Source organism: Urocitellus parryii, chromosome 9 (genome assembly GCF_045843805.1).
Source record: "Urocitellus parryii isolate mUroPar1 chromosome 9, mUroPar1.hap1, whole genome shotgun sequence".
In the NCBI taxonomy this organism is placed as follows: Eukaryota; Metazoa; Chordata; class Mammalia; order Rodentia; family Sciuridae; genus Urocitellus; species Urocitellus parryii.
Window position 1 is genome coordinate 104,861,533 of NC_135539.1, and position 14,164 is coordinate 104,875,696.

Here is a 14,164-nt window from a genome sequence, read left to right on the forward strand (position 1 = left end):
GGAAGGACCCATCCATTCTGTGGCTGGTCTGTGGGGCTCAGGTGCTGGGCTTCTTAAGCTCCCAGAAGATTCTGATGTGCTCCCAGCATGCACAACCACTAACCCACTGGTAAAGCACTTGAGGGCAGTCTCATGTCCCACACACTATTTCCTGTTGAAGCACTCTGCAAGCAGACCCTCGTCAGAATGACTCTTTTCAGAATGACTCTTCTTAAGAACAAAGGCTGGGTGACTTAGGTTGTTCAGCTACCTTGATGACTATATAGGTAAGAATAAAGTGGTCACCACTGTGCCTTCTAATCATGATAGGAAGTATTTTAAGAGTCAGATGTAAGTTTCAAGAAAGAAAGCCTCAGTTTCCTTTCCCCTTCTTCCTACTCCTGCTTCACAATTTTAGAATGGATCTGATGACTTACTCTTCCAACCCCCCTATCTCAAATCCTTTTCCCTTTCTGCTGCTTGAGATGCTATGTGATCATGGGCAAGTTAATAATCCTTTTGAACCTCAGTTTCTCCCACTGTAAATAAAGGTATAGTTTGTACCACGCAGGTTTGCTATGGAGATAAAACGAGAAAATAGAAGCAGAGTGTTTAATACACTGCTGGGACCACCGTAAATATTCAATAAATGTTGAGTATTACTGCACTTTTAATTAGTCTTCTTTGTGCTTTTGTTTTTTTAAAGTAATGTCAATTGCTGAAATACCTTTTAGTGCAATCTCACTCAGACTCAGGGCTAGAGGATTTGTTTCTGAAGCCTTTGTTTTATGGGCAAATGTCTACCCTGCTGTGAATAGAAGGGCTCTTTGAACTTAAGAAATGGTTTTATCCACAAAGGGGGAAAAGAAATGTTACAGAAAATGCAAGTATTTGATTATTAGAGACTGGAACAGAACTTAGAAGACACGCTCCTGTCATTTTCTACTGGAGGAGACACACACAGTGATTAATTTCCTTGCTTTAAAAAATCAGAAGCCATGAAGATCAACAAGTTAGAAATGTAATTAACAACTCCTGCTAGTTAATGCATTGCCGCAGGTGCTGTTGGTCTAGATAAAAAGAATTTGCTTCTATAAGCTCCCTACTTTCTGCTACTGAATGCTTAGTGGGTTTCACCATGAAAGAAAATGATACTGGCATACAGGGGGCTTGCAATAACAATTACTTTTAACTAGCGGTGACAGAAGAAGTGACAAGTATGTTCTGCCGAACAGAGGCAGCCCTAGCCAAATGAAAAAGAGAAAAGGAAAAAAGCCCAACAGCGCAATATAACTTCACCATAGGTTGAAATAAGACAATCAGAAACAAAGTTAGCCTCCCACCCAGCGAGGGTGGTCACACTAGCAAGGCATGCAGTCTTGTTGCAGAGAAATAAAAATTGGAGGAATTGTGGCAAAACCCTATTATAACCCTGGTCAGGGGACAAGGATAATACTCAGGCTACAGGTTTTTGTGTAACAGTGAAAGATGCTCCAGACATCACTTTAATCCACTATGTACAGTGAAACGGGACCCACGTGCAGCGGGGGGCTTCTTCCCAGAGCTGTGCAGAGCCTCCGCCTCTGTGCTGAGCTTTGTTCTGAGGCTTGTTAAAATTTAGAGCCCGTGTCCTCTAGGGGAGGCAGGAAATATTTAGGACAGTAAGGTAGCAACTAATAGGTTTTCCCAACTATTGGAATTAAAGCTGGGCCTGGTGGTCAGGGCAATGACTGGCCTTGTTATAAAATGATGATATTGATTTAGGATTTGTTTTAATGCAGGCTCTCGCCAAGATGAAGTTTACCTTTGTCATAGAAAGAAAATAATTCACAAAGCTTATGGACACAGGACAGAAACACTCAGCCCATGAAACACTGAACATTAAATTACTCTTTTCAGCCACAGGATGACACCTATATCTAAACCCCTCTTGTAGGCCTTATGCAACTTCAGAAAGAGTTAAAGCTGGCTCGAACCTACACACTTTTAAATTCTCTTGTTTGCTTCTGGAAATACTCTATGTCTTAACTTTTGTGCAAGATTGGTATGACACTTCTTTGTTACTTTCTTCTTTATTTCTCTTATACCTACTAATAGGTCAAAAGAGACAACTAATGCTTATTTTTAACTCAGTTCTCTCATAAGGCTCTGATAATAAAAAACATCTACCATCTCTTCCAACAGTACCATAAATCACAAATGTTATGGATTTGGATCAAGTACCAAATTTTAGATCCCCATATGACTGCTGTTGCTCTAACCTGCACAATAGTCATGTGATTGAATATTAAGGAAAGTGGCAAAAGCAAAGTAAGAAAATTTAACTATTTTAAAATAGTCTCAATGAAATTTCTCTCTTCAACACTAGGTCCAGAAAATGGAAATAGACCACCATAAAAATATTTTTGTAATCTAATGCTAAATGTGAGTTCCCAGGACATGGTTAGGATCTCTGCAGACAAAAATATTAACTCCTTGCCCCAGAAAGACCTGTTTTGAATCTTATTCACAGGAATATGGGTCTTTTTAATTGCTTAGAAAGGAGTTTTTTAAAGAGTTGACACTCTCAATCACCTTGGTTTTATTTTCCTGAATTCCAATTTGTTTCAAATTACCCCAAATGTAAACTTCACCTTGAGAACTCAAACTTTCCAGGGACATGGCTCAGTGGTACAGCCCTCACCTAGCAAGTGAGCCTTGGTTCAATTCCCAGTACCAAGAAAAAAAAGAGAGAGAGACAGAACTCCAACTTATCAGATATTATCTGAAAAGATTTAACAGACAAATTTTTCTTTCAATCTTTATCAATTTCATTTGTATGTTGGAATGGAAAACATTTTTTATACTATATAAAACTTTGCTAATGAGGCAGTATGGAGATAATATTAATCTACCACAGCCAAGTAATTTCTATTCAAAAAGATTATATTCCATGTACAACGCACTGTGCTAGGCTCTAGGGAATGCCAGTTTGGCAAAACAGAAGCTATCTGGGAAACCAAGTCCTGCCTACATCAAAGTGGTAAATACAGATCATGAGGCTAAAAGATTCAACACCTGAATGGTCTAAATGACACAGAATGGAGTGCAGGAAACTCTTCCTGGGAATGGGCTGAGGACACAAAAATAAGGGCAACAACACTTCACAGAGAAGTTTGTGTTCCTTATCTCTGAGTCCCCTCAGAACACAAGGCCTGGAATAACAGGACGGTCAATACATGTAAATAGCAAGCTACTATAAAGTAAGTAAAAAGAGTAAATAAATTTTAAAAATTGTGGACCAGAGTGGTTCCTGGAACTTTTATAAGAGATGTGATTTGAACCAGGTCTTCTTGAATATGGACAGACTCAAGTAAGACCTTACCTGGGGAGAAAGCTGAGAAGGAAGGGAATAATGCAGAGAAAAGCATTCTATGTCGCAAATGGACAAGAGGAAAGATGAAGAGCGACATGGCAGCTTTCTTAGCATAGTAGGGTACTGGAAAGACCTCCCAGACTGAGTTTATAGTCTAAGTTAAAAAAAAAAAAAAAGGTAGCCACAGATAATGCTGGAGGGGTGGGAAGGGCACTCAGAAGGAAGGGCTTGAGTGTCCACATTTTGACTTGAAGCAAACAGAACTCAACAAAAGGTTCTTAGAGTATTTATAAGGCTGCATTTCTAAGAATGAACAAGGTTGTATGTTTAGATAGGTGTTGAAGAAATGAGACTATTCATTTCACAAATATATACTGGGAATACAGAGTGCCTGGCCTCTTGCTAAGTGCTGGGGTTAGGAAGATGAGCAAAAAATCATTGTTCCACTTGTAGCAAAGTGTGATAAGGGAAGTATGTAGGATATGCTGTGGGAGCAAAGACCAAGGGGACTAATCTAGCTGCAGAATCAGGATACACTGCTCAGAAAGTGGACTTTGGCAAAGAGGACACAAAGATCAGGAGAGTGCATGTATGTGTGTGCATCACTGTAAGCACTGGGCAGGCGCTGGAGGAGTGAAACCCACACGGCAGAACAAGTCGGACTCAGGTGAGGCTCCCTGATGATACCATGAAGCTCTATCAATGCCATTCTCTGAAGATTCAGAGAAAGACAAGGAGCAGGAGGATTTCTTCCCCATTTCTGTAGCTGGGTGTCTTGTAAAGTCTGAGCAAGTGCTGTTATCAATTAAATATTAGGCGAAATAAGTAGATTGTTTGTAAATCCTTACTTTCCTTGTTAATTGGAATGTTTACAATATTGAAAAAATGCTAAAGATTTTCTTAAAAAATGATGTTTAGAAATGTTTACTGATGTGCATTGGTAAGCTATATTTCACTACCTTTCAAAATATGTCTATGTAGAGCTGCTGCTGGTTTTTTGGTTTGTTTTGTTTTTTGGTACTCGGTGCTTAATCACTGAGCTACATCCCTAGCCCTTTTTACTTTAACACAGTATGTTGCTAAATTGCTGAGGCTGGCCTCGAACTTGAAATCCCCCTGCTTCAGCCTCCTGAGTTGCTGGGATATGTGCTTGGCTGCTCTTTTAACATAATACAGGAATGTTACAACTTCATTAGACTTCAGTATTATCTGATCAAAGCTCTTTTATTTTATGTAAGTCATGAACCAGGGTGTTATGGTTAAGCGTTCTGGTTAATTCCTAACAAATGGATTATCAATTTTCAACTCATTAAAATACTCAACCCCTGAACCTTACTGCCTTCTATACAACATTTTCCAAAATATAAAGTTCAAGGCACTGGGATAAAATAAAGATGAATAAAATCTACTAGGATATAAGGGATTTTCTTTCTCCTCCCACCACCCATTGTTTCCTAGGGATACAGAACACTGTATGTGCTCCATAAGGATTTTTAAATAATTTTTAAAAAAAGAATCCCTTCCCTCAGAGAGTTTATCATTGGTTCATAATTAAATTCCTATTACTACTGAGTTTTTTCTAAGAACATAAACTTATTACTGTGAATAGCAATTGTCAAAATACTGCACATTTGTGGAACTGACAGGTAAGAGATTTTTCAGGTAGCAAATGGGCAAGTGTTTCTTTATAAAAACTTTCCCACATTCAGAAGTACCACCAAAATATGAGCCAGGATCCACATCCTGAAGACTCTTTCCTAGTGCTCAAAGATTGAAGAAAGTCCTTCCTATCCAAAAATATTTAATTTTGTCACAAATTTTAATGTAACTCCTGACAAGTGCCAGGATATTAAAAAAAAAAAAACTTGGGATTTTTATTTGTCTTGGATGGAAACCTGCATCTCGTTGGACAGCCATATTTCTTTTCATGGTTCTCCTCCAAGACAGGTCCATGTCTGCAAGTCCCAGTGTGAAATTCAACTCTCTAGCAGGCTGTCCTTTCCTCTCCTTCTCTCCTCCACACTAACTCCTATTCCCTGGGCACTTACAGGCTTCATGCATCAGTGTCCGGGATGAAACACAATACTGTCTTAGTTATTATGATAAGCATTCATTTTGGTCTCGATGGACTATTATACCTGACAAAATAAGCACTTATGAATTCTCAGATCCACTCTTTCCTTTAAGAGCTAACCCAAACTATTTTAATGGTTGCATGCAACATTTCTACTTAGTCATCTGAAACCTTCCACTTCACTACAAAAGTCACCAGATTTTATGTTAATAAATTGGCACAAGGAGTTCCTTACTATTTTAACATTTTTTGATTGAAGATTCTCAGGGACACAGCTGGATTCTCAGCGAATGCATGCCCTAAAAAGATAAGTTGTTTCCTGAACCTTCAAGACTTTTTTTGTATTATTTTCCTGCTAAATTGCATATTCCTGTCCTTCAGAGCAGTCTTGAAGAGATCTGATTTCCTTCTGTTCTATTGTGTCCCTGTGAACGCCTTTGCAATTGAAAAGGAGGCCACGGAGGGTGGCAGGAACGGAGTCAGCAGAAGTTACACAAAGTGAGCTATGTGGCTTTGTGACTGGATAGAGCGCTAATGAGGCCAAGGTCACCGGTTCAACCCTGAAAAGGCAGGTACTTCAGTCAATTCCTGCTGGAGAACTGCACCCCTAAACTACTGCAGATTTTCTAGAAATCCAAAGATGTGAGAGCTGGGGATGTGGGTGGGAAGGGCACCAGGGACGTACAGAGGCTGAGAATACAAGTCCCTGAGAGGGGAAGACCTCAGCACACCCAGCTCCCAGCAGTCCCAGAACAGGCCACCTGCTTGGGGGAAGCTGCTGAGCAGCCTGGCTCACTAGAGGAGGGCTGATTTATGAACTCGGTTAAGTACAATAGGGTGCCTTGTTCTAGGTCCATCTAGTCCCTGGTGATGCGCAGGAATCACACACACATTCAAAGATAGGTACCAAACCCACACGGGGGCTATCTGTGACACGTGCAGGAAATGGAATTCTAAAAATCAGACAGGCCTTGCACATACCTGGTGAAAGCAAGTCTTAAACTAGGGAGTGTGATGGCCTCAACTCCACATCTGAGGTCCAAAAAGAAGGTATAGGAAAGAGGGAGAATGAATTTAGTTATTCATGACTCCAGGAATATAAAGGATGCTTATAATTATCTACTGCCTCCTTGGAAGGCAGAAATAAAGTGATCTAAATTTGTGATTATTTATTTTTGTATGCTATCAGAAAAAAGAATAGGGAGATTAACCTAAACCAAAGAGGTAAGTATAAAATACTGAAATAAACTAGAAATTTTATTTACAAGTCTCTGTTTCAAATTCTAAAAACAAGCATCTTTATTGTTTCAATTTCTCACCAATTCAGGGTTCTCATGAAGACCAGATTCCTGCCAAGCTACGGGACAGAGCCTAGATCCTTCCAAAGAAATTAAAGACTTCTTTAGCATTTTGGAGGGAGAGGGTGCTAGGGATCAAATCCAGGCCTCACACATGCTAGGCAAGCACTCTACCACTGAGCTATATCCCCAGGCCTTTTTATTTTAAGACAGGTCTAAATTGATGAGGTTGTCATTAAACTTAAGGTCCTCCTGCCTCAACCTCCAGATGGGTTGGTATTACATGTTTATGCCATGGCTGGCTCCCTCATTAAGGAACAACAGGCTTTCTTTCCTTTTTTTTTTTTTTTTTAAGCATTTTTAAAGAGTGTCTGATAGGGAGTATTCGAGTCCTGCAAGAACACCATCTGGGGCCTTGTAGTAGAACTGCAGCACAAATTCCATTTCCAAACCTCACCTATGTAACATGTGTACCATGTTAGATTATGAGAATGGATTGAAGAAAAGAAAAAAGTTTATTCGTAGGTGTTGCCCTGCCACACAGCACAGAAACAAACCCATTATATGCAGGTATAAAGGCACTGAAATGATGAACCGTAGTTTACTTCTAGCATAATATTTTAAAATATTTCAAGCACACAAAAACACCAAAGTCTCATGTTCTTTTTACATATAACTATGTAATAGTTAATAAATACAAAAGAATGTATGTGGCTCTTAATGTTAAATCCAAAGCACTGTAACAAAACAATCTCTGAACCTGTATCAGCCTAAGATATAAATATGAGTGAGCTGAATCAATAGATTTTCTTAAAAACTTTTTGAGAGAGAGAGAGAGAGAGAGAGAGAGAGAATTTTTAAATATTTATTTTTCAGTTTTCAGTGGACACAACATCTTTATTTTATTTTATGTGGTGCTGAGGATCGAACCCAGCGCCCCGTGCATGCCAAGCAAGCGTGCTACTGCTTGAGCCACATCCCCAGCCCCAAAACTTTTTAGAACAGTGCATTAGTTTGTTGAAAAACCTGTTGAGGGAGGGGCGAAACAAAAGAAAAGAGGACATAAAAATTGCACTTGCTCAAGAAGATATCAGAGATAAATTAAAGCCTCATCTCCAATGAACCACACACAGTGTGACTAAGTAGAATTAAGTGCCATGTAAACCACACAGTGGGTACAGGCCAAAGGAGCACAAGAAGGAAAATCTCACTGCAGGCAGAAGATTTGGCTCTGTCCCTGAAGATCACAGAGCCTAACTCTTAGGAGGCACTCAATATATATATATATGATAAAAACAAAAAACCAAATATGTGAAACCCAGGGAAATCACTTAGCCTCTTCAATACTCAGCTTCTTTCTATGCAAAATGGGATAAAACCCTGTCTACAACACTCATCCTTGGAAGGATCAAAATATGAACGTATCTGGAAACGCTTTACGAGCTGCAAAGAGCAAAGTGATTTAAAGGAATGTCATTTTATATGGGATCTTCATATTTTTTTTGATGGAAAGGATTTTGTGCAATTGCTTTCAGGAGGGAAAGGTGTTAGATGGTGGTTTTTAACTCTCCAGGGTTTGAATTTCACTTCAGGATATCCTGCTGCTAGTCTGTCTCTTTCATCTGAAATCGCTTCCAAGTGTGCAGCTTGGTCACTGATTCCCTATAAACTGTAAGAGAAATTATATTCACTGCATATGAAAAATATATGTGTTATGGCTCCTGGCACATTTGAAGTCTTAAAAGTATGGGTCCCTGACATAGCTGAAAGAATCATGTTAAAAGTAAAGAGGAAAATGAAATCACAATATCTTTGCTATATGGAAAATTCTGTTCCATTTCTCTTCACAAATATTTGTTTAATCTTATGTTAAAACAGTATTAAAAGTGTCTAAGAACTCTGGAGTTAGAAGAAGGTCTTCTTCAAGAGGCTTTACCTGTATAGATGTGTCATAGCATTTCCATTAGGATTTGCAACACATTGAAATATGATCCCAAACACCCATAATTTTTTTGGGGGACTCAAAATGAAGAAATGCTGGTTTCAACTCTGGGTCAGGCTGCTATGTTGGTAGGGGTTCAAACAGCAACAATTTGCCAATATCCTTCCCATTATCTTCCACTGCCACCCTACTGCTATAAATGCCCCTGAAATTATAATTTTTACCACAGGATTCAACTAAGCCAGGAGCATTTAGCCACAAGAGCTCATCAGATAAGAACAAGCAGGAGAGCAGGGTGACTGGCAGTTTACTAGCTGCCAGGATTGTGCTGAGAACCTGACTTTTAATCTCATTTAGGCTAGCTTGATAGGGTAGGTGTTAGAATGCAGATTTTATTTTACAAAGGCACCTGGGAGTTCAGAGAGGTCAAGAAATAACCTACGTAAAGTCAACCATCAGGAAGGGAGGACCCTAGAATTCAGATATAGTTAATGTGGCACAAAGTCCCTACTTCGCTATCTCTATCTAAATAAATAAAAAACTGGAAATATTGAAAGTAAAAACACATTATGTTATGGTTTGGATAGGAAGTGACCCCCCAATGATTCATGTATTGAAGGTTTGTTTGGTCCCCAAGTTCAGATGGGGATTTGGGGAAATAATTGGATCATAGGGCTCTGATCCCATCAGTGGATTAATCATCGATAGCTGGATGAATTACTGGGAGGTGAAGGCTGTAGGAAGGGGACCTAGTTGCAGGGAGTGGGTCCTTGGGGTCATGCCCTTGCACCCACCCCTGGGGCTTCCTGGCTGCATAAGGTGAACAGCTTTGCCCTTCAGGGGTGAAGCTCGGCCTCAACTCAGATCCAAAGTAATGAAGCCAGCCAGCCATGTCTGAAACTGAGGGCCAAATAAATCTTTCCTCTTTTAAGTTGTTTTTCTCGGGTATTTGTCACAGGGATACAAAGCTAACTCACACACAAATTTCCTTACCTAATATACAGGCAGCTGACTTTGTAGTCTTTAATGTAACTATTTAGAGGAAATCTGTTGTCTATTTTAATCTTATTATCCATTTTATAGAACTACATCTAAAAAGAAGGAAACCTATTATTGCACGTGTCCAATTTTCCATTCAGAAAACATGATGATTTGAGAACATCTGAACTCATTTCTCCCCCTGGACAACTTTCAGAGAATGTTCTCTGAATAACTGGAATCACAGCAACCCTGGGGATAATGTCTCCTACCAATGCACAGGTTCAGGTGGCCTGGACCAGGGCTACTTCAGAGAATTTCAAGACAACACCATCGGACTGGGAGCATGGGTTAATGGTACAGCACTTGCCTCATATGCGTGAGACCCTGGGTTCAATCCTCAGCACCGCATAGAATAAATAAGTGAAATAAAAGTATTGTGTCCAACTACAATAAATAAATAAAAGACAACACCATCAAGATTTCATGACCCTTAATAATGAAGATAATGGCAAAGTTTACTTTGCCCGTCTGATAAAACAATCGGAAAGATAAGATGAAGGTTATTAAAGATTAGGGGAAAAGTCTTTACAGCTGCTTATAACATGACATCCTAAAGATAGTGTTTTGCTCACCCAAGTATTTCAGTTTTTAAAAACAATCACTTTAAGAGAGTCAGACATAACAGAAATTCACTACAACTGAGTTTTAACACCTCTATTCCAAGGAGGCCCAGGAGGGCTTCCAAGTTTCACCATGCTCAGAATAAGCAAACAAAGAAAAACAAAATTCATGATCTTAAGTGACCCATGAACCCAGAGAATAAGGATCATGAGGCAGACATCTGCCCACCTACCCTCTATGTAACTGCATATCTTTTTAAAACCTGCCACAAAAATTTAACCATGGGTGTGCATCCTACACATGTGCACCTACACAGGCACATTTGTGAATAAAACATATCAAGGGGCCAGCTCTCTGACAGGGACAGCTCCTAGTAGAAGACATTTATATTTTTAGAAGCTGCCTTATAGCACCTGAGGTAAAATACACATCTTCCCCAGTGTCAGCCACCAAACTGGGAAAATGTGATACTAATTTCAACCTCCTGAGACAAGTTTTTGAATTGTCCTGGTAATTAAAAAATACTATTTAGCAGAAAGCTAAGAATTTCCAATTATTTTTCAATTTATAGAATACATTCATTCATGAAGAAATCATTTTTCACCTTTGAAATAAGTTACATTCTGATATAACCAATATGACATGGAAAAATCTGGATGGCTCATTGAACTCAAGGAATACTATTTATATTAAACTTCTGGCACAAGAATAGATAAGCGGTAGTTTTCTTTTAGGTATGTGGGACAGGGAGAGGTAGTGGATTTTGATATGTATGCGGTATTTGTAGATTTCTGCTCCTGCTCCTGTGAGGCCCTGTGGAAGCCCATGTGATCTCCTAATACCTCAGGACTGGTTTGTTCTCAGTCATATAAAAATAGTTAACAAAGAAACTGGTGCTGAATCAATTAGAATGATCTAACCATTACTTTTAAACTAACTGGATTTAACAGAAAGTAAAGTGTAGGCAGGCACCCTTGTGTTTCTAAATGAATGGGTCTCCTGAGTAGATTTCTTGTGTATTACTTTACTTGATTTCAAATGACTGAGGAGAGAGAGAGGTTCACCTAAGCCAAACAGAAAAGGGTGGAAGTGCAGTAATGCCATCGGATTCCATGTGGTAGCCCTAGAGAGGGGCCTAAGGCAATGGTTAGTGACACCAACAAATGTCAATCATAAAAATGTAAAAAATGGGGCACCAAACTTTGTCATATGTGGTAGAATACCTGAGACAGGATGGTGATTAGAGAAGTCGCATCTGACAGTACACTAACAATCTAAAGTTGGGGTGTGTATATGTAGTAGATACAATTAGAACACTCAGCCAAAGAGAAACATCTCTCAGTTCCTCTTCTCCCTTTAAATTCAGAAATTTGATCTTTAATTCATTGGAGAAGACTAGCAACCATCCTATGTGTACCTACTAAGCACCTGCCATGCAGGGTCTTATCTCACCCCATGGCTTCCAGGAATCACCAGGATCCCTAGCCGGAGGCTCCTTCTGTGCTGGGTCACCTGCTTTGCTCCCGCCACTGCAGACACCCACACTGCTGCAGACTCCGAGCCACAGCAAGGCTCAGAAGATCAAGGGACCAGTCGCAGCAGCCTTTTTAACTTTGGGAAAACCCAATGCTCACTTCACTCAAACGTCGCAAAGTGGTGCCATGACCCTTTAGCTCTTGGCTCACCAATTCAAAGAGCCACATCACATACAGCCCTTCAGCTGCCCACGGCATGATTCTGTGTCTAGTTCCTTTCCAGGTCCCCCCAAGCGGAAGACAGTTCTGGCAGGGAGTCCAGGCAAGATTACTATAATATTCAGCCTTTGTCCCTTCTTTTGCTATGTCTTATTGTAGAACGAGGCACACAGGTCTCAGAGATTGTGCTTCAGTGTATGCTGACCTTGAGACCTGTACTCAAAAGGTACCTGCAGGACCTCAGGTCTGCATAATCTAGCCCAGAAATCTCCATTTCAAAGATGAAGAAACTGAGGTTCAAAGAGAGTAAAGCAAAATCACTTCCTCAGATAGCAGTGGAAGACCTGGGTACAAACTTGACTCCAACATCATGCCTCCTGCCTTAGTAAATGCACAGACCACCTAAGAGGAAGGGAAACCAGTAACACTGAAGCCAGTTTCCATCCCCTAATTAAAGGCATAAGTGTGTATACACAACATACTTTGTGGTTGTCATCTGCAAAATGAAGGGAGACAGGATCGGATTGCTGTTTTCTGGTGTTCCTTTCAGGTCTGAAACTGTCATAAGTCTTGTTTAATTGGGTATGTTAATATGTATGTACAGGTCATACATTGGAATATGGACATCATATACAGTAACGTTACAATTAACTAATGTTTCCACCACACATTTTGCCTCATCTCCCCAGCGACCATGTTTTCCTAATCGCAAACAAGGGCAAGATATGTGTCACCATTGCAGCTCCTGAGAATCACTGGTGTCCCCTAGGTTTTTCCTAATACCCACTGCAGAGCAAGACGGAACAGGGGTCATGTACTTTACATATCAACTCATTAAATTCCTTGAAGGAAATGGCCAAACCAAAGCAGGGTTGGACTTGGGGGTCAGAACACACTTCAGGAAGCACAAGTTAAAGGTGAAAGGCTGTGACTGCTCGAATCTGGGGTCCCCCGCTGCCAGTGCACCCAATGGGCCGGGCATGCCATGCTCAGAACAAGCTCAGCTTTGAGGGCAGGAACCTACACGCCCAGTTTGCATATTCTACGCTAGCGCTTGAAAACGTGCAGTGGAAACTTGGCTCCAGTCCCCAAGCGCACGTGGCCCTGGCGGGCGTGGGGCTGAAAAGGAGAGGGTCGCTCCCGGAGCCTGCCCTACCCAGCGGCCGCCGCCCTGGCCGCCGGCGCTAGGACCCCGCGCGCCCCGCGCACTTCCTCCCGCGGCGGTCCGCGCCTCCCGCTCCCGCCCGCGCCGCCGCCTACCTGGCGAAGCAGTACTCGCAGTGGTTGCCCCGCTCATTGACCGTGAGCACGTAGGCGTAAGCCGGGCAGGAGAAGAGCAAGTCCCCCACCTGGAAGGGCTGCAGGGCCCGCAGCCCCCTGCCCTTACCGGGGCTGCAGAACCGCTCCAGGCCGCCGTGGCCCTCGGCCCTCATGGTGGCAGCGGGCGGGCGGGCGCGCGCGAAGGGGCGCCGGCGCCGCTGTGCCCGGGCTGCGGCTCCCCGCGAGCTGTTATTGGAGACGCGTCACCCTGAGCGGCGGGGGGCGGGGTGGGAAGCCGCCCGAGACGCCGCGGCCGCCCGCGCCCCGGAAGGGACGGCGGCCCCGCCCGGGCCTCGCGCGCCCCGGGGGAGGGGCAGCCCCGGCGCCCGCCCCGCGCGGACCCCCGGTCCCGCCCGCACGCGCCCCGCCGCTTCCGGTGCAGCCGACCTCCGCTGCCGCGCGAGGGCGGGAGGCGGGTGCGCCCCGGCGGCGACCCCCAGCCAGTCACGGGCGCCGGGGTCGGGTGGGCCAGGGCAGGTGTCCCGGGGCTCCGCTGCGACGTCGGCCCGGCCCAACGGATGCCGCGCGCCTGGCAGCTGGAAGGGGGCCCAGACCGCTCTCCACACTGTTCTCAGGTCTTTGTTTAAGACCTTGGGGGGACCGCTCCCGGAGCCCCGAGGAGAAACTGGCAAAGGGGAAACAGTGGAAAAGTTTGGAATGCCGAGGGAGGAAGACGGCTTTCCCAAGGTTTTTAACCCGTGTGAGGCCTTAAGGGGAGCGGGGTTGGCCCTCTGCCCCTCTAGTGGAAGTTAGTTGTCTGGACGGAAGAGGAAGTGCGCTGCTCAGCCCACTCTCTGAACGCTGCAGAGGAAGCAGGAGATAACCTTGCCTTCAAGGAACTTGTACTCTTGTTGGGGCCAGTAGCATGGTGGCCAGAATACTGCACTAAAACTTGCTGTG

At 42.7% G+C, this 14,164-nt stretch overlaps 1 protein-coding gene across 1 annotated transcript in view; it reads right to left on the minus strand.

Annotated features, from left to right (window-relative positions):
* The window catches only part of Smyd2 (SET and MYND domain containing 2), a 47,734-nt gene extending 34,220 nt beyond the window's left edge, over positions 1 to 13,514 (minus strand). Inside the window, exon 1 of the mRNA XM_026379925.2 lies at positions 13,205 to 13,514. Within this exon, the coding sequence (XP_026235710.1) occupies positions 13,205 to 13,377 (173 nt within the window). The 5' untranslated portion in view covers positions 13,378 to 13,514. The remainder of the gene's footprint in view (positions 1 to 13,204) is intronic.
* Positions 13,515 to 14,164: the final 650 nt, after the last annotated feature.